The sequence below is a fragment of the Xenopus tropicalis genome, chromosome 3 (assembly GCF_000004195.4).
Source record: "Xenopus tropicalis strain Nigerian chromosome 3, UCB_Xtro_10.0, whole genome shotgun sequence".
NCBI classification, from domain to species: Eukaryota; Metazoa; Chordata; class Amphibia; order Anura; family Pipidae; genus Xenopus; species Xenopus tropicalis.
In genome coordinates this window covers 152,116,378-152,137,535 of record NC_030679.2, presented here as the reverse complement: position 1 = coordinate 152,137,535, position 21,158 = coordinate 152,116,378, and the positions used below count along the sequence as shown (strand labels likewise).

General features: G+C 48.5%; 1 protein-coding gene across 2 annotated transcripts in view; it reads right to left on the bottom strand.

Moving 5' to 3' along the window:
- Window positions 1-13,752, bottom strand: part of clcnkb (chloride channel, voltage-sensitive Kb) — a 34,098-nt gene extending 20,346 nt beyond the window's left edge. Inside the window, exons 1-10 of one of the 2 annotated variants that reach the window (XM_031899625.1) lie at window positions 13,414-13,750; window positions 12,027-12,155; window positions 10,597-10,725; window positions 10,333-10,472; window positions 9,550-9,627; window positions 7,241-7,319; window positions 7,025-7,150; window positions 6,754-6,838; window positions 4,463-4,564; window positions 632-719 (exon numbers count right to left, since the gene is read on the bottom strand). In XM_031899625.1, the coding sequence (XP_031755485.1) occupies window positions 632-719; window positions 4,463-4,564; window positions 6,754-6,838; window positions 7,025-7,150; window positions 7,241-7,319; window positions 9,550-9,627; window positions 10,333-10,472; window positions 10,597-10,725; window positions 12,027-12,155; window positions 13,414-13,603 (1,146 nt within the window). In that variant the 5' untranslated portion in view covers window positions 13,604-13,750. Of the gene's footprint in view, window positions 1-631; window positions 720-4,462; window positions 4,565-6,753; window positions 6,839-7,024; window positions 7,151-7,240; window positions 7,320-9,549; window positions 9,628-10,332; window positions 10,473-10,596; window positions 10,726-12,026; window positions 12,156-13,413 lie in introns of both variants that reach the window. The other variant, XM_031899626.1, reaches the window with a different exon arrangement.
- Window positions 13,753-21,158: the final 7,406 nt, after the last annotated feature.

Sequence of the window (21,158 nt, the reverse complement as noted above, 5' to 3'; positions counted from 1 at the left end):
TAGATGTAGGGTAGAGAGAAGATAGAAGGAGAAGGCAAGGGATGAGAGGAGTGGATAGAGGGCAGATGTAGGGTAGAGAGAGGATAGAAGGAGAAGGCAAGGGATGAGAGGAGTGGATAGAGGGCAGATGTAGGGTAGAGAGAGGATAGAAGGAGAAGGCAAGGGATGAGAGGAGTGGATAGAGGGCAGATGTAGGGTAGAGAGAGGATAGAAGGAGAAGGCAAGGGATGAGAGGAGTGGATAGAGGGCAGATGTAGGGTAGAGAGAAGATAGAAGGAGAAGGCAAGGGATGAGAGGAGTGGATAGAGGGCAGATGTAGGGTAGAGAGAGGATAGAAGGAGAAGGCAAGGGATGAGAGGAGTGGATAGAGGGCAGATGTAGGGTAGAGAGAGGATAGAAGGAGAAGGCAAGGGATGAGAGGAGTGGATAGAGGGCAGATGTAGGGTAGAGAGAGGATAGAAGGAGAAGGCAAGGGATGAGAGGAGTGGATAGAGGGTAGATGTAGGGTAGGGAGAGGATAGAAGCCCCGTGTATTGCCACCTTAAAGGATAGAGGGAAAAGGCAAGGGCAGGAAAGTGAAGAGATAGACGGAGAAGGCAAATGAAGAGACAGGAAAGGAAAATGAACGTACCCGTGTGCCTCCTAAGTATTGGCCAAATCCATGTGGGAAAGTGATACTGGCCAGAACCCAAGCCACAAAGGCAGCATAGACCATGCGACTGCAAGAAGAAGGTAGGACACATGAGCCCCTCCCTACTGACCGTATGAGGCATTACAGCTCCAGCATTCACTGAGTTAATTCTGTGCAGCTATTGGTCCGGTTAGGCCGGGTCTATTGTCTGTAATATTGTCCATTGTCTGTAACACATAAATTACTACTTGCCCCCACCGCAGATGAAGCCCCTATACCCCTGAACATTGCAGGACATTAAAAAAAATGATAAAACATCCCACAAGTTTCATACAAATAAAATGTTTTCATGAAAAAGCTCGCTCTCCAGGTCCCACAGCGTTAACTGCCCCCTTAGGGGTGCTTGTCACAGTGATGTCCCTCCCCACATAATATAAAGGGCACTGCAGCAGCCTAGAGACAAGGGGCCCCATACATATATATATGGCTGTACTGGGCTTGGGGGCGGCCACTGGGAATATCATGAAATGCTTGGGGCCACACAGTGCCATGCTTGGGGGGGGGGTTACATGGAACCACAATGGGTGCATAATATGCAGGGGCACCTAGTGCCTGATGCTTCCATAGCAACCATGCAGAAAGGCTTTTGGCTGCAAGAAAGAAGTATAGGCAGAGGTACCATGGGGCAAGTGTGGCTGGCGGGGGCACTATGAGGGCCCTGCTGATGGCTCTATAGGCAGAGATTTATGGTATCCTGTTGCCTGTTGTAGTTCAGTGAATGGCGGGAAGGTTTGGGCTGTGGGAATGCGGATATCCTGTGGGACAGTAAGAGCCAATGAATAGAAGGCCCCTCAGCCTGCTGCTGAATGGGAAGGCGGATATCCCCCGGAACTCCCCAGGCCTTGCAATAGAGCCCTTTCCATGAAAGCCGCAGTCTTTCCCCTAATCCCGGGACCTGTATCCGTATGCACTCTTCCAAGAACTGTGTGATGAGCAATGTCACTGCCCCCAAATACCCCAGTGAGACGCAGCCACAAGGGCTCCCTCTAGTGTTAGCCTCCTGACTCATGAACTGAACTGCCCCCAAATACCCCAGTGAGACGCAGCCACAAGGGCTCCCTCTAGTGTTAGCCTACTGACTCATGAACTGAACTGCCCCCAAATACCCCAGTGAGACGCAGCCACAAGGGCTCCCTCTAGTGTTAGCCTACTGACTCAGGAACTGAACTGCCCCCAAATACCCCAGTGAGACGCAGCCACAAGGGCTCCCTCTAGTGTTAGCCTACTGACTCATGAACTGAACTGCCCCCAAATACCCCAGTGAGACGCAGCCACAAGGGCTCCCTCTAGTGTTAGCCTACTGACTCATGAACTGAACTGCCCCCAAATACCCCAGTGAGACGCAGCCACAAGGGCTCCCTCTAGTGTTAGCCTCCTGACTCATGAACTGAACTGCCCCCAAATACCCCAGTGAGACGCAGCCACAAGGGCTCCCTCTAGTGTTAGCCTACTGACTCATGAACTGAACTGCCCCCAAATACCCCAGTGAGACGCAGCCACAAGGGCTCCCTCTAGTGTTAGCCTACTGACTCATGAACTGAACTGCCCCCAAATACCCCAGTGAGACGCAGCATCAAGGGCTCCCTCTAGTGTTAGCCTCCTGACTCATGAACTGAACTGCCCCAAATACCCCAGTGAGACGCAGCCACAAGGGCTCCCTCTAGTGTTAGCCTACTGACTCATGAACTGAACTGCCCCCAAATACCCCAGTGAGACGCAGCCACAAGGGCTCCCTCTAGTGTTAGCCTACTGACTCATGAACTGAACTGCCCCCAAATACCCCAGTAAGACGCAGCCACAAGGGCCCCCTCTAGTGTTAGCCTACTGACTCATGAACTGAACTGCCCCCAAATACCCCAGTGAGACGCAGCCACAAGGGCTCCCTCTAGTGTTAGCCTACTGACTCATGAACTGAACTGCCCCCAAATACCCCAGTGAGACGCAGCATCAAGGGCTCCCTCTAGTGTTAGCCTCCTGACTCATGAACTGAACTGCCCCCAAATACCCCAGTGAGACGCAGCCACAAGGGCTCCCTCTAGTGTTAGCCTACTGACTCATGAACTGAACTGCCCCCAAATACCCCAGTGAGACGCAGCCACAAGGGCTCCCTCTAGTGTTAGCCTCCTGACTCATGAACTGAACTGCCCCCAAATACCCAGTCAGACGCAGCCACAAGGGCTCCCTCTAGTGTTAGCCTACTGACTCATGAACTGAACTGCCCCCAAATACCCCAGTGAGACGCAGCCACAAGGGCTCCCTCTAGTGTTAGCCTACTGACTCATGAACTGAACTGCCCCCAAATACCCCAGTGAGACGCAGCCACAAGTCCTCCCTCTAGTGTTAGCCTCCTGACTCAGGAACTGAACTGCCCCCAAATACCCCAGTGAGACGCAGCCACAAGGGCTCCCTCTAGTGTTAGCCTCCTGACTCAGGAACTGAACTGCCCCCCAAATACCCCAGTGAGACGCAGCCACAAGGGCTCCCTCTAGTGTTAGCCTCCTGACTCATGAACTGAACTGCCCCCAAATACCCCAGTGAGACGCAGCCACAAGGGCTCCCTCTAGTGTTAGCCTCCTGGACTCATGAACTGAACTGCCCCCAAATACCCCAGTGAGACGCAGCCACAAGGGCTCCCTCTAGTGTTAGCCTCCTGACTCATGAACTGAACTGCCCCCAAATACCCCAGTGAGACGCAGCCACAAGGGCTCCCTCTAGTGTTAGCCTACTGACTCATGAACTGAACTGCCCCCAAATACCCCAGTGAGACGCAGCCACAAGGCTCCCTCTAGTGTTAGCCTCCTGACTCAGGAACTGAACTGCCCCCAAATACCCCAGTGAGACGCAGCCACAAGGGCTCCCTCTAGTGTTAGCCTACTGACTCATGAACTGAACTGCCCCCAAATACCCCAGTGAGACGCAGCCACAAGGGCTCCCTCTAGTGTTAGCCTCCTGACTCATGAACTGAACTGCCCCCAAATACCCCAGTGAGACGCAGCCACAAGGGCTCCCTCTAGTGTTAGCCTCCTGACTCATGAACTGAACTGCCCCCAAATACCCCAGTGAGACGCAGCCACAAAGGCTCCCTCTAGTGTTAGCCTCCTGACTCATGAACTGAACTGCCCCCAAATACCCCAGTGAGACGCAGCCACAAGGGCTCCCTCTAGTGTTAGCCTACTGACTCATGAACTGAACTGCCCCCAAATACCCCAGTGAGACGCAGCCACAAGGGCTCCCTCTAGTGTTAGCCTCCTGACTCAGGAACTGAACTGCCCCCAAATACCCCAGTGAGACGCAGCCACAAGGGCTCCCTCTAGTGTTAGCCTCCTGACTCATGAACTGAACTGCCCCCAAATACCCCAGTGAGACGCAGCCACAAGGGCTCCCTCTAGTGTTAGCCTCCTGACTCATGAACTGAACTGCCCCCAAATACCCCAGTGAGACGCAGCCACAAGGGCTCCCTCTAGTGTTAGCCTACTGACTCATGAACTGAACTGCCCCCAAATACCCCAGTGAGACGCAGCCACAAGGGCTCCCTCTAGTGTTAGCCTACTGACTCATGAACTGAACTGCCCCCAAATACCCCAGTGAGACGCAGCCACAAGGGCTCCCTCTAGTGTTAGGCTCATCAATCCAATCCAACGGGGGTCTATAAATATATTTTTGGGGAACGTGTCAGTCCAGTATATTGATTTGGACTATGTGTATAATAAGACCAAAGGCGACCCAAACCCACAAACAGCCCCAACTCTCCTGTTCAGCAAAGGGACTTACTTATTTCTGAGCAGCGTGCTGATTCGCGGGTGGTTCTGCAGGAAGAGCAGCGTCGTACGGTGTAGGAACAGATACACGCAGCATAGGCACCCACATACCACTCTGGGGAAACACATTGTACTGAGTCACACCCCAACCTCTTATATATAGTGATCCTACCCCCCTTATATATAGTGATCCCCCCCTCCCCTTATATATAGTGATCCTACCCCCCCTTATATATAGTGATCCTACCCCCTTATATATAGTGATCCTACCCCCCTTATATATAGTGACCCTACCCCCCTTATATATAGTGATCCTACCCCCCTTATATATAGTGACCCCTACCCCCCTTATATATAGTGATCCTACCCCCCTTATATATAGTGACCCTACCCCCCTTATATATAGTGACCCTACCCCCCTTATATATAGTGATCCTACCCCCCCTTATATATAGTGACCCTACCCCCCTTATATATAGTGACCCTACCCCCCTTATATATAGTGAACCTACCCCCCTTATATATAGTGACCCTACCCCCCCTTATATATAGTGATCCTACCCCCCCTTATATATAGTGATCCTACCCCCCTTATATATAGTGATCCCCCTTATATATAGTGATCCTACCCCCCTTATATATAGTGACCCTACCCCCCCTAATATATAGGGATCCTACCCCCCCTAATATATAGGGATCCTACCCCCCTTATATATAGTGATCCTACCCCCCCTTATATATAGTGACCCTACCCCCCTTATATATAGTGATCCTACCCCCCTTATATATAGTGATCCTACCCCCCATTATATATAGTGATCCTACCCCCCCTTATATATAGTGATCCTACCCCCCTTATATATAGTGATCCTACCCCCCTTATATATAGTGATCCTACCCCCCCTTATATATAGTGATCCTACCCCCATTATATATAGTGATCCTACCCCCCCTTATATATAGTGATCCTACCCCCTTATATATAGTGACCCTACCCCCCTTATATATAGTGACCCTACCCCCCCTTATATATAGTGATCCTACCCCCCCCCTTATATATAGTGATCCCCCCCTCCCCTTATATATAGTGATCCTACCCCCCCCTATATATAGTGAGCCTACCCCCCTTATATATAGTGATCCTACCCCCCCTTATATATAGTGAGCCTACCCCCCCTTATATATAGTGATCCTACCCCCGCTTAACTGCCCCTTCCCCAGTGTAACCAATCCCAACTGGGCCAGCCTTTCCCCATAACTGAGCCCATTCCCTTTATCAGCTTAGTCGCTCTTCCCTGTACTTTCTCTATTTCATTACTGCCCCCCCTTATATATTTATATATAGTGACCCCCCCCTTAACTGCCCCCCCCCAGTGTAACCAATCCCAACTGGGCCAGCCTTTCCCCATAACTGAGCCCATTCCCTTTATCAGCTTAGTCGCTCTTCCCTGTACTTTCTCTATTTCATTACTGCCCCCCCTTATATATTTATATATAGTGACCCCCCCCCCTTAACTGCCCCCCCCCCCCAGTGTAACCAATCCCAACTGGGCCAGCCTTTCCCCATAACTGAGCCCATTCCCTTTATCAGCTTAGTCGTTCTTCCCTGTACTTTCTCTATTTCATTACTGCCCCCCCCTTATATATTTATATATAGTGACCCCCCCTTAACTGCCCCCCCCCCAGTGTAACCAATCCCAACTGGGCCAGCCTTCCCCATAACTGAGCCCATTCCCTTTATCAGCTTAGTCGCTCTTCCCTGTACTTTCTCTATTTCATTACTGCCCCCCCTTATATATTTATATATAGTGACCCCCCCTTAACTGCCCCCCCCCCCAGTGTAACCAATCCAACTGGGCCAGCCTTTCCCCATAACTGAGCCCATTCCCTTTATCAGCTTAGTCGCTCTTCCCTGTACTTTCTCTATTTCATTACTGCCCCCTTATATATTTATATATAGTGACCCCCCCCTTAACTGCCCCTTCCCCAGTGTAACCAATCCCAACTGGGCCAGCCTTTCCCCATAACTGAGCCCATTCCCTTTATCAGCTTAGTCGCTCTTCCCTGTACTTTCTCTATTTCATTACTGCCCCCCCTTATATATTTATATATAGTGACCCCCCCTTAACTGCCCCTTCCCCAGTGTAACCAATCCCAACTGGGCCAGCCTTTCCCCATAACTGAGCCCATTCCCTTTATCAGCTTAGTCGCTCTTCCCTGTACTTTCTCTATTTCATTGGTTTTATTGATAACAGTATGAGGATAATAAAGTGCCCAGAATGCCAGGGATACCCCCATACTTACCCCAGGATGGCATAGGAGAGGTACTCTGGGAGGTCGAAGGGAAATTCTACGCGCCAGTTTGTGCTGAAGAGAATAGCGACTGTCTCTGAAACAGAAGGGAGCAGATGATTGGTGGGAGGGGGGTGAGTGCTTCGCTGGGGTGCAGGGGGTGAGTTAGCCAGGGCAGGTTTATAAGGAAGTGATGCTCTGTAGGGCAGTTGGTAGGGTAACAAATGCGTGACACTCAGGGGGTAATGCTGGGTAGTGTGAGGGTTATAATGGAAGCACTTACCTTTCTCGCGGTTAATGACGGCCAGGAGGCGGAACATAAGCGCTGCACACGTCGCAGCAAAGAACCCACGCCAGTAATTCCGCACAGCAAAGTGAGTGGCAGTGGCTTCCACACTAAAGAGCACCCCTGCGCAACAGATTCATTCCTTATATTACATGATACATACATATATATATATAGTAAGGTACGGGGTAAAGTATTAGTATGAAATCCTACCTCCCACAGGGGCCACAAAACAGCAAGCCACGCCCACAGCCGCTCCAGCAACTAACATTTCATATTTCCGACTTGGATTCTGTGCGATTGGAAATACAAATGCTGATTCAGGTGGGATAACTGATATATCACACAGGGTGCCTATAAGTTAACGGGTCAGTGACCCCTCCCTCTGATGGGATAAGGGGGTGAGTCTCACACACAGGGTGCCTATAAGTTATAGGGTCAGTGACCCCTCCCTCTGATGGGATAAGGGGGGGGAGTCTCACACACAGGGTGCCTATAAGTTATAGGGTCAGTGACCCCTCCCTCTGATGGGATAAGGGGGTGAGTCTCACACACAGGGTGCCTATAAGTTATAGGGTCAGTGACCCCTCCCTCTGATGGGATAAGGGGGTGAGTCTCACACACACAGGGTGCCTATAAGTTAACGGGTCAGTGACCCTCCCTCTGATGGGATAAGGGGGTGAGTCTCACACACAGGGTGCCTATAAGTTATAGGGTCAGTGACCCCTCCCTCTGATGGGATAAGGGGGTGAGTCTCACACACAGGGTGCCTATAAGTTATAGGGTCAGTGACCCCTCCCTCTGATGGGATAAGGGGGGGGAGTCTCACACACAGGGTGCCTATAAGTTATAGGGTCAGTGACCCCTCCCTCTGATGGGATAAGGGGGTGAGTCTCACACACAGGGTGCCTATAAGTTATAGGGTCAGTGACCCCTCCCTCTGATGGGATAAGGGGGTGAGTCTCACACACACAGGGTGCCTATAAGTTATAGGGTCAGTGACCCCTCCCTCTGATGGGATAAGGGGGTGAGTCTCACACACAGGGTGCCTATAAGTTATAGGGTCAGTGACCCCTCCCTCTGATGGGATAAGGGGGTGAGTCTCACACACAGGGTGCCTATAAGTTATAGGGTCAGTGACCCCTCCCTCTGATGGGATAAGGGGGGGGAGTCTCACACACAGGGTGCCTATAAGTTATAGGGTCAGTGACCCCTCCCTCTGATGGGATAAGGGGGTGAGTCTCACACACAGGGTGCCTATAAGTTATAGGGTCAGTGACCCCTCCCTCTGATGGATAAGGGGGTGAGTCTCACACACAGGGTGCCTATAAGTTATAGGGTCAGTGACCCCTCCCTCTGATGGGATAAGGGGGTGAGTCTCACACACAGGGTGCCTATAAGTTATAGGGTCAGTGACCCCTCCCTCTGATGGGATAAAGGGGTGTGTCTCACACACAGGGTGCCTATAAGTTATAGGGTCAGTGACCCCTCCCTCTGATGGGATAAGGGGGGCATCTCGCACACAGGGTGCCTATAAGTTATAGGGTCAGTGACCCCTCCTCTGATGGGATAAGGGGGTGAGTCTCACACACAGGGTGCCTATAAGTTATAGGGTCAGTGACCCCTCCCTCTGATGGGATAAGGGGGTGTGTCTCACCACACAGGGTGCCTATAAGTTATAGGGCCAGTGACCCCTCCCTCTGATGGGATAAGGGGGTGAGTCTCACACACAGGGTGCCTATAAGTTATAGGGTCAGTGACCCCTCCCTCTGATGGGATAAGGGGGTGAGTCTCACACACAGGGTACCTATAAGTTATAGGGTCAGTGACCCCTCCCTCTGATGGGATAAGGGGGTGAGTCTCACACACAGGGTGCCTATAAGTTATAGGGTCAGTGACCCCTCCCTCTGATGGGATAAGGGGGTGAGTCTCACACACAGGGTGCCTATAAGTTATAGGGTCAGTGACCCCTCCCTCTGATGGGATAAGGGGGTGAGTCTCACACACAGGGTGCCTATAAGTTATAGGGTCAGTGACCCCTCCCTCTGATGGGATAAGGGGGTGTCTCACACACAGGGTGCCTATAAGTTATAGGGTCAGTGACCCCTCCCTCTGATGGGATAAGGGGGTGAGTCTCACACACAGGGTGCCTATAAGTTATAGGGTCAGTGACCCCTCCCTCTGATGGGATAAGGGGTGAGTCTCACACACAGGGTGCCTATAAGTTATAGGGTCAGTGACCCCTCCCTCTGATGGGATAAGGGGGTGAGTCTCACACACAGGGTGCCTATAAGTTATAGGGTCAGTGACCCCTCCCTCTGATGGGATAAGGGGGTGAGTCTCACACACAGGGTGCCTATAAGTTATAGGGTCAGTGACCCCTCCCTCTGATGGGATAAGGGGGCGTCTCACACACAGGGTGCCTATAAGTCCCTATAGGTCCCTATATAATATACTCAGAGTGGGGACTGGGTGAAGTGCTGCATGGAGCAATGTTGAGTCCAACATTTGGCATCACTTACCTCCTTGGCTCCAACAAGCTTGACCATGAGTCTGCCAAGCTGGGTAGCGAGTATGGTAGCCATATGCACAAATGGGCCCTGGGAACAAAAGGAAGTGTGTAATCATTGTATCCTGTAGCCACCCCCCCCCCCTCCCAGCGGTATGTGTATGGTATGTATATAAGTATATGTTACATGTATGATAAGTATATAGTATGTATATAGGTATAGGATAAATAAAAGGTATGTATATAGGTATATAAGTATAAGGTATGTGTATAGGTATATAAGTTTAAGGTATGTGTATAGGTATATAAGTATAAGGTATGTATATAGGTATATAAGTATAAGGTATGTGTATAGGTATATAAGTATAAGGTATGTGTATAGGTATATAAGTATAAGGTATGTGTATAGGTATATAAGTATAAGGTATGTGTATAGGTATATAAGTATAAGGTATGTGTATAGGTATATAAGTATAAGGTATGTATATAGGTATATAAGTATAAGGTATGTGTATAGGTATAAGTATAAGGTATGTATATAGGTATATAAGTATAAGGTATGTGTATAGGTATAAGTATAAGGTATGTATATAGGTATATAAGTATAAGGTATGTGTATAGGTATATAAGTATAAGGTATGTGTATAGGTATATAAGTATAAGGTATGTGTATAGGTATATATGTATAAGGTATGTATTTAGGTATATAAGTATAAGGTATGTATTTAGGTATATAAGTATAAGGTATGTGTATAGGTATATAAGTATAAGGTATGTGTATGGAATAAACACTTACCACTTTGCCCAGGAATATGGTGCTGCCGGCAGCCAGGGTGCACGTTACTCCTATTAGTTTAGCTATGAAAGTGCGGAGGGTAAAGAACTCTGCCAGGACAACTCCCCGAAGGGTCACTTTTATTTCAGGGATCCCCGAACCTGCAAAAACCACAATTCATCTCTCTGTAAGGGATGGGGGGGTCATCATGTGTCCCCTGTGGGCGGGACAGCCCGTTTGGCAGCCCATAATGCTCATTGGATAAAGGCCTATGTGGGCACTTACCTGCTGCCTGGGGAGATATGTACTTTGCCATGCCAGCGGAGGTGATCATGAGCAGCACGTGGTAGAGAACCCAGGAGAAATACTGCAAGTAGCGGTACCGATCCAGAGCATCATAGACCCACAGGTTGGCTGTAACGGCAGAATATGGAGTTGGTAGGGCTGTGCATAAGGGGGTCCCTAACTAAACCAACCCACCCCTGCTCTGTGCTGCGTGCCAATGTAACCCTGCAGTTGCTGTCTCTGGTATCACTATAAGGGGTATACAGCCTGGCAAAGGTGCAGCCCTCAATTCTACCAAAGGGCACAACTTTGCACTTTTCAACATTGAACTCCATTTTCCATTTTTCAAAATGTTTTGACTAAAACTAAAGTTTTGCCCAATTTAGTACCATCAACAAAAATACAGAGAGTACTCTCTATGCCCCCCTCCAGGGCATTAATAAACAAGTTAAAAAGCAAAGGCCCAAGGACTGACCCCTGCGGTACCCACTAACCACACTGGCCCAATTAGAAAATGTTCCATTTCCCCCCACTCTGTGTAATCTATCCTTCAGCCAGTTCTCTATCCAATTACAAATATTATGTTCTAGGCCAATATTCCTTAATTTGATCATTAACCTTCTGTGAGGTACTGTATCAAACGCTTTAGCAAAGTCCAAGTAGATCCCATCCACTGCCATTCCAGCATCGAGGTTCCTGCTCACCTCCTCATAAAAGGCGACTAAATGAGATCTGTTACCCATAAAACCATGCTGGCACAAACTAATAGTATTGTGAGCTGCAATGTATCCAAGTACCCTATCCCTTATTACCCCTTCCAGAAGCTTTCCTACTACTGATGTCAGACTAACAGGCCTATAGTTTTCAGGCTGAGAACAGGATCCCTTTTTGAATAATGGCAATTCACCAGTCTCTCTGCACCGTGTGAGACCTCAATAAATCCTGGGAAATGGAGTGAAGAGGTTTGGCAGAGCTGAGCCTGTTTAGTTCCCTGGGATGAATCCCATCTGGACCGGACCATTTGAGTTCTGAGTGACCCATAGATCAGTGGACATATATTATTTTACCCCTAGCTGTAATACCCCTTCCATCTCTATTTTAGCTGCCTGGTTGTTTTTGTGCTGCTTTATTGCCCCCCTTGTACCTGATGGAAGTCCCAGCTGCCCCAAAAGCAGTTTTTTTCTGACCAACCTCGTCTCTAACACTTTTATCCAACCATAAAGGTTTTGCTTTGGGGCGCCCTTCTTTGCTACTCACTAGGGGAATATAGTGACCTGCAAACTCAGCCCAAAGTGCACAGACGTCACTACACACAGCACCTTTGGCTTCTGGAGCCCACAGATCTCACTCCCACCCAAAGGGAAACTGGGGGAGGCACAGCAGCAATGTTTTGGGGAGGGTGTTCTGGACTTCTCTGGGAAACAACCCACCTCTCTGTAACTTTGCAATGGTAACGTCCAGGCCGAAGCTGATGGTCGCCATGCTTATCCCCAGCAAGAACAGGAAGATCCAGTCCTCTCCCAACCGCACGAGGAGTCTGCGCAGCGCAAGTCCAATGGCTACAAGGCAATAGGAAAAGGTCACACACGGCACCACTAACGGCAAATGTGGGACTGCCCCACCATTCCCTTTGTACCCAAACCCATTCCTACTCACAGCGCCGCTCTAACGGCGGGAAGGCTGGCCCAGTTGGGATTGGTTACACTGGGGAAGGGGCAGTTAAGGGGGGGTCACTATATATAAATATATAAGGGGGGGCAGTAATGAAATAGAGAAAGTACAGGGAAGAGCGACTAAGCTGATAAAGGGAATGGGCTCAGTTATGGGGAAAGGCTGGCCCAGTTGGGATTGGTTACACTGGGGAAGGGGCAGTTAAGGGGGGGTCACTATATATAAATATATAAGGGGGGGGCAGTAATGAAATAGAGAAAGTACAGGGAAGAGCGACTAAGCTGATAAAGGGAATGGGCTCAGTTATGGGGAAAGGCTGGCCCAGTTGGGATTGGTTACACTGGGGAAGGGCAGTTAAGGGGGTCACTATATATAAATATATAAGGGGGGGGCAGTAATGAATAGAGAAAGTACAGGGAAGAGCGACTAAGCTGATAAAGGGAATGGGCTCAGTTATGGGGAAAGGCTGGCCAGTTGGGATTGGTTACACTGGGGGGGCAGTTAAGGGGGGTCACTATATATAAATATATAAGGGCGGGGCAGTAATGAAATAGAGAAAGTACAGGGAAGAGCGACTAAGCTGATAAAGGGAATGGGCTCAGTTATGGGGAAAGGCATGGCCAGTTGGGATTGGTTACACTGGGGGGGGGGGGGGGGGGGGGGCAGTTAAGGGGGGGTAGGACACTTTGAGGGGACAGTTCTATTTCTAACAGACAGTAGTAACTGACAGTACAGCTGGGGGCAACTAAAAGACAGGAGTGTGTAATAGCTAGGTGCTACTGAAGATGGGAGTGGGTGACAGACAGTTGTGTGCCAGTGACAGACAGTTGTGTGCCAGTGACAGACAGTTGTGTGCCAGTGACAGACAGTTGTGTGCCAGTGACAGACAGTTGTGTGCCAGTGACAGACAGTTGTGTGCCAGTGAGAGACAGTTGTGTGCCAGTGACAGACAGTTGTGTGCCAGTGACAGACAGTAGTGTGCCAGTGACAGACAGTTGTGTGCCAGTGACAGACAGTTGTGTGCCAGTGAGAGACAGTTGTGTGCCAGTGAGAGACAGTTGTGTGCCAGTGAGAGACAGTTGTGTGCCAGTGAGAGACAGGAGTGTGTGACAGTTGGATGTGAATAACAGAAAGGAGGGCACTCACGTCTCAGCAGTCGGGCGATGCCATTCTGTGCCCGCTGTAGCCGACCCTGCGGGTCCTTGTCGGCGGCGCCGTAGGAATAAGCCTCACTCTCTGTCATTTCACTCTCTGCCTTACTGTCCCCTCGCTTCTCTTTCCGCTCCACTATATCCAGGGTCACCGACTTCTCCTCTGCACCCTCCGGCACCCTCATGGCACCCGCTGGCAATGTCCGACACTGTGCCTGCTCCTCACAGCCTTCCCTTATATACCCAGCAGGTATCAGCCACCCCGGCCCATCCCAGTACGGACCAGCACAATGTGGCGCTTAAAGGCACAGTGTATGCACAGAGTGCACACAAATAGGCATTGTTTGGTGTTCAGGTGTGTGTGTGTTTGGGGTGGGGGAACAGAGAGACAGTGAGAGACAGCGAGAGAGATAAGGAGATAGATTGTCACATTAGGCAGTAAAAGACACACATAAAGCAGAGAGAGAAAACTGGAGAAAAGGGAAGAGACAGCCCAGAGAGTAGGGGGGACAGCTATGTGCAACGAGAGAGAATGGGGTTCTATGGGACAGACAGATGACAGAAAGACAAACAGAGAGTGTAGAGCTGAACTGGCAGAAACACAAACAGAAAGGGACAGAGGGCTTTATAGCTGGAGAGATAGAGAGATAGAGCAATGAGACAGCCAGGTACTGGCACCCACTGGGCCGGGACCCACAGGAACAGCACCTCTGGGCCCAAGTGTTTGCTCTATACCTGTTACCCCAATGTTTCTATATACCCGTAACCCCAATGTTTCTATATATCTGTAACCCCAATGTTTCTATATACCTGTTACCCCAATGTTTCTATATACCTGTAACCCCAATGTTTCTATATACCCGTAACCCCAATGTTTCTATATACCTGTAACCCCAATGTTTCTATATACCCGTAACCCCAATGTTTCTATATACCCGTAACCCCAATGTTTCTATATATCTGTAACCCCAATGTTTCTATATAACTGTAACCCCAATGTTTCTATATAACTGTAACCCCAATGTTTCTATATACCTGTAACCCCAATGTTTCTATATACCTGTAACCCCAATGTTTCTATATACCTGTAACCCCAATGTTTCTATATACCTGTAACCCCAATGTATCTATATACCTGTAACCCCAATGTTTCTATATACCTGTAACCCCAATGTTTCTATATAACTGTAACCCCAATGTTTCTATATACCTGTAACCCCAATGTTTCTATATACCTGTAACCCCAATGTTTCTATATACCTGTAACCCCAATGTTTCTATATACCTGTAACCCCAATGTATCTATATACCTGTAACCCCAATGTTTCTATATAACTGTAACCCCAATGTATCTATATACCTGTAACCCCAATGTTTCTATATACAGTGGAGGAAATAATGATTTGACCCCTCACTGATTTTGTAAGTTTGTCCAATGACAAAGAAATGAAAAGTCTCAGAACAGTATCATTTCAATGGTAGGTTTAACAGTGGCAGATAGCACATCAAAAGGAAAATGGAAAAAATAACTTGAAATAAAAGATAGCAACTGATTTGCATTTCATTGAGTGAAATAAGTTTTTGAACCCTCTAACAAAAAAAGACTTAATACTTAGTGGAAAAGCCCTTGTTTGCAAGCACAGAGGCCAAACGTTTCTTGTAATTGATGAGCAAGTTTGCGCCCATTTTAGGAGGAATGTTGGTCCCACTCCTCTTTGCAGATCATCTCTAAATCCCTAAGGTTTCTGTCTCTGTGCAACTCTGAGCTTGAGCTCCCTCCATAGGTTTTCTATTGGATTAAGGTCCGGAGACTGACTAGGCCACTCCATGACCTTAATGTGCTTCTTCTTGAGCCACTCCTTTGTTGCCTTTGCTGTATGTTTTGGGTCATTGTCGTGCTGGAACACCCATCCACCACCCATTTTCAGTTTCCTGGCAGAGGGAAGGAGGTTGTCGTTCAGGATTTCACCATACATGGCTCCGTCCATTTTCCCGTTAATGCGAATAAGTTGTCCTGTGCCCTTAGCAGAAAAACACCCCCAAAGCAAAATGTTTCCACCCCCATGCTTGACGGTGGGGACGGTGTTTTGGGGGTCATAGGCAGCATTTTTCTTCCTCCAAACACAGCGAGTTGAGTTAATGCCAAAGAGCTCTATTTTGGTCTCATCAGACCACAGCACCTTCTCCCAGTCACTCACAGAATCATTCAGGTGTTCATTGGCAAACTTCAGGCCTGCACATGTGCCTTCTTGAGCAGGGGGACCTTGCGAGCCCTGCAGGATTTTAATCCATTGCGGTGTAATGTGTTTCCAATGGTTTTCTTGGTGACTGTGGTCCCTGCTAATTTGAGGTCAGTAACTAACTCCTCCCGTGTAGTTCTAGGATGCTTTTTCACCTTTCTCAGAATCATTGACACCCCACGAGGTGAGATCTTGCGTGGAGCCCCAGAGCGAGGTCGATTGATGGTCATTTTGTGCTCCTTCCATTTTCCAACAATCGCACCAACAGTTGTCACCTTCTCTCCCAGCTTCTTGCTAATGGTTTTGTAGCCCATTCCAGCCTTGTGCAGGTCTACAATTTTGTCTCTGACATCCTTGGGCAGCTCTTTGGTCTTTCCCATGTTGGAGAGTTTGGAGTCTGCTTGATTGATTCTGTGGACAGGTGTCTTTTATACAGGTGACTAGTTAAGACAGGTGCCTTAATGAGGTTGACTAATTGAGTAGAAGTGTCTAACCACTCTGTGGGAGCCAGAACTCTTAATGGTTGGTAGGGGTTCAAAAACTTATTTCACTCAATGAAATGCAAATCAGTTGCTATCTTTTATTTCAAGTTCTTTTTTCCATTTTCCTTTTGATGTGCTATCTGCCACTGTTACACCTACCATTGAAATGATACTGTTCTGAGACTTTTCATTTCTTTGTCATTGGACAAACTTACAAAATCAGTGAGGGGTCAAATCATTATTTCCTCCACTGTACCTGTAACCCCAATGTTTCTATATACCTGTAACCCCAATGTTTCTATATACCTGTAACCCCAATGTTTCTATATACCTGTAACCCCAATGTTTCTATATACCTGTAACCCCAATGTTTCTATATATCTGTAACCCCAATGTTTCTATATACCTGTAACCCCAATGTTTCTATATACCTGTAACCCCAATGTTTCTATATACCTGTAACCCCAATGTTTCTATATACCTGTAACCCCAATGTTTCTATATACCTGTAACCCCAATGTTTCTATATACCTGTAACCCCAATGTTTCTATATATCTGTAACCCCAATGTTTCTATATACCTGTAACCCCAATGTTTCTATATACCTGTAACCCCAATGTTTCTATATACCTGTAACCCCAATGTATCTATATATCTGTAACCCCAATGTTTCTATATACCTGTAACCCCAATGTATCTATATACCTGTAACCCCAATGTTTCTATATACCTGTAACCCCAATGTATCTATATACCTGTAACCCCAATGTTTCTATATACCTGTAACCCCAATGTTTCTATATACCTGTAACCCCAATGTATCTATATACCTGTAACCCCAATGTATCTATATATCTGTAACCCCAATGTTTCTATATACCTGTAACCCCAATGTTTCTTTTTTCCCATAAAAACAATCAACGCACCAGAGGCCCCCCCTTTAGATTAGAGGAACGGAGCTTCCATTTGAAGCAGCGTAGGGGGTTCCTCACGGTGAGGGCAGTGAGGGGGTTGGGGAATGCCCTGCCGGGGGATGTTGGGTAGGGGGTTCCTCACGGTGAGGGCAGTGAGGGGGTTGGGGAATGCCCCTAGAGATGGGGTAATGGCAGATTCTGTTAATGCCTATAAGAGGGGCCTGGATGAGTTCTTGATCAATCAGAATATCCAAGGCTATTGTGATACTAATATCTACAGTTAGTACTAGTGGGTGTATTTATAGTTTATGTATGTGAGTGTATAGATTGGTTAGTATAGGTTGTGTGCTGGGTTTACTCGGATGGGTTGAACTTGATGGACACTGGTCTTTTTTCAACCCTATGTAACTATGTAACTACCTGTAACCCCAATGTTTCTATATATCTGTAACCTTGTTATGGGCTAAGGGGGCCCAGCCTGAAGGCCAGTTAGGGGGGGATTTGGGGTGAGTGCTTATTTGTGCCTTGGGTACCCCTGGAACTATAGCGGGGTGACTGTTACCCCAATGTTTCTATATATCTGTAACCTTGTTATGGGCTAAGGGGGCCCAGCCTGAAGGCCAGTTAGGGGGGGATTTGGGGTGAGTGCTTATTTGTGCCCTGGGTACCCCTGGAACTATAGCGGGGTGACTGTTACCCCAATGTTTCTATATATCTGTAACCTTGTTATGGGCTAAGGGGGCCCAGCCTGAAGGCCAGTTAGGGGGGGATTTGGGGTGAGTGCTTATTTGTGCCCTGGGTACCCCTGGAACTATAGCGGGGTGACTGTTACCCCAATGTTTCTATATATCTGTAACCTTGTTATGGGCTAAGGGGGCCCAGCCTGAAGGCCAGTTAGGGGGGGATTTGGGGTGAGTGCTTATTTGTGCCCTGGGTACCCCTGGAACTATAGCGGGGTGACTGTTACCCCAATGTTTCTATATATCTGTAACCTTGTTATGGGCTAAGGGGGCCCAGCCTGAAGGCCAGTTAGGGGGGATTTGGGGTGAGTGCTTATTTGTGCCCTGGGTACCCCTGGAACTATAGCGGGGTGACTGTTACCCCAATGTTTCTATATATCTGAAACCTTGTTATGGGCTAAGGGGGCCCAGCCTGAAGGCCAGTTAGGGGGGGATTTGGGGTGAGTGCTTATTTGTACCCTGGGTACCCCTGGAACTATAGCGGGGTGACTGTTACCCCAATGTTTCTATATATCTGTAACCTTGTTATGGGCTAAGGGGGCCCAGCCTGAAGGCCAGTTAGGGGGGGATTTGGGGTGAGTGCTTATTTGTGCCCTGGGTACCCCTGGAACTATAGCGGGGTGACTGTTACCCCAATGTTTCTATATATCTGTAACCTTGTTATGGGCTAAGGGGGCCCAGCCTGAAGGCCAGTTAGGGGGGGATTTGGGGTGAGTGCTTATTTGTGCCCTGGGTACCCCTGGAACTATAGCAGGGTGACTGTTACCCCAATGTTTCTATATATCTGTAACCTTGTTATGGGCTAAGGGGCCCAGCCTGAAGGCCAGTTAGGGGGGGATTTGGGGTGAGTGCTTATTTGTGCCCTGGGTACCCCTGGAACTATAGCGGGGTGACTGTTACCCCAATGTTTCTATATATCTGTAACCTTGTTATGGGCTAAGGGGGCCCAGCCTGAAGGCCAGTTAGGGGGGATTTGGGGTGAGTGCTTATTTGTGCCCTGGGTACCCCTGGAACTATAGCGGGGTGACTGTTACCCCAATGTTTCTATATATCTGTAACCTTGTTATGGGCTAAGGGGGCCCAGCCTGAAGGCCAGTTAGGGGGGGATTTGGGGTGAGTGCTTATTTGTGCCCTGGGTACCCCTGGAACTATAGCAGGGTGACTGTTACCCCAATGTTTCTATATATCTGTAACCTTGTTATGGGCTAAGGGGGCCCAGCCTGAAGGCCAGTTAGGGGGGATTTGGGGTGAGTGCTTATTTGTGCCCTGGGTACCCCTGGAACTATAGCGGGGTGACTGTTACCCCAATGTTTCTATATATCTGTAACCTTGTTATGGGCTAAGGGGGCCCAGCCTGAAGGCCAGTTAGGGGGGGATTTGGGGTGAGTGCTTATTTGTGCCCCATGTTTCAGTCGTAGGAGCCTTCCTCAGGTAGGAAAGATGCGGGGTTATACTGGCTCCTTTGCCCCAAGGGTTACTGTATCTGCCCAGGCTGCAGTGACAGTGGGTGACAGCGTGGCTAATACAGTGGCACAAGGGGCAAGTCCTCCCACGGGTGCCACTGCCCGCCCTACGTCTCCCAGTAAGTGAGAATGGGAGTAATGAGGGCTGTAAGGAAACAGGGATGTTTGGGATTGAGCTGGAGATGGGGCAGTTCAGTTCTATATGTTGGGGGGGGTCCCAGTTAAACATTGACTCCTTGGGGGCAGTAAAAGAGTTTATTGCAGCAGTAAAAGGTCAGACTGGAGGAGTCAGGGTCACAGAGAGAACAATTCACCTGATCTGTTTGTTCTTCTCTCAGTCACCCAAATTCCCCCTCACTTCTTAGTTGCCCCCCAAGCTTTATGGGAAATTCAGCCCCTGTTGGACCAGCAAAGAGACTACTTTGGATTCCAGTCAGGTTGGAATCTGCTATATACACTGCCACAGTCTGTAGCTCTGCTCCCCCCCATTCTCTCACTGGAGAATCAGGGTAGGGGTCCCCCTGACATGGTTTGCTCCAGGGGTACAATCAGAACCAATTCTGCCCCCCCATGAAGAGGTTGTGCCATATAAACGTGTGCCAGGAGGATTACACACTGAGCAATGATTATGGGCAAACAAACACCTCTGTTACAGATTAAACTGCACCGCGGCCCATAAACTGCCTGCATTCCCCAGCAACGGGTCAGCGCCGCACAACTGCAACTCTGCCCACACACAGGCTGTATAGAGATACATTAGTTCCACACAGGACAGATATTGGTACAATCTGCCCACACACAGGCTGTATAGAGACACATTAGTTCCACACAGGACAGATATTGGTACAATCTGCCCACACACAGGCTGTATAGAGACACATTAGTTCCACACAGGACAGATATTGGTACAATCTGCCCACACACAGGCTGTATAGAGACACATTAGTTCCACACAGGACAGATATTGGTACAATCTGCCCACACACAGGCTGTATAGAGACACATTAAGGTGGCCATACACGGACCGATTTTTTACTTACAAACGACCGATTCCCGAACGATCCGATGCTATCGTTAAGTTATCGTATAGTTGGTGGTGTACGAACGATCGTCGGCCCACTAAACGAGCCGACATTATCGTCCCCAAAATCGATCGGCCAGGTTTAAAAATTTTGGTCGTTTAACGATAAAATCTGCCAGTTGGTGTGAGTGTCAGACATTTGTCTTTCAACGATTGTTCTCTGCGCATGTCACGATTGCCAGCAACGACATCGATCGTACGTAGATGTACGATCGTAGGTATTTTACGATAATGATGCGACAAAATCTTTCCCGAATTATCGTTGCCCGTGGATGGCATATCGTATGGGAACTTGATCGCCATACGATCGTTTGTCGATATAATCGTTCATCGCACAACGAGCGAAATCGCCTCGTGTATGGCCACCTTTAGTTCCACACAGAACAGACAGATATTGGTACAATCTGCCCACACACAGGCTGTATAGAGACACATTAGTTCCACACAGGACAGATATTGGTACAATCTGCCCACACACAGGCTGTATAGAGACACATTAGTTCCACACAGAACAGATATTGGTACAATCTGCCCACACACAGGCTGTATAGAGATACATTAGTTCCACACAGAACAGACAGATATTGGTACAATCTGCCCACACACAGGCTGTATAGAGACACATTAGTTCCACACAGAACAGACAGATATTGGTACAATCTGCCCACACACAGGCTGTATAGAGACACATTAGTTCCACACAGAACAGACAGATATTGGTACTATCTGCCCACACACAGGCTGTATAGAGACACATTAGTTCCACACAGGACAGATATTGGTACAATCTGCCCACACACAGGCTGTATAGAGATACAT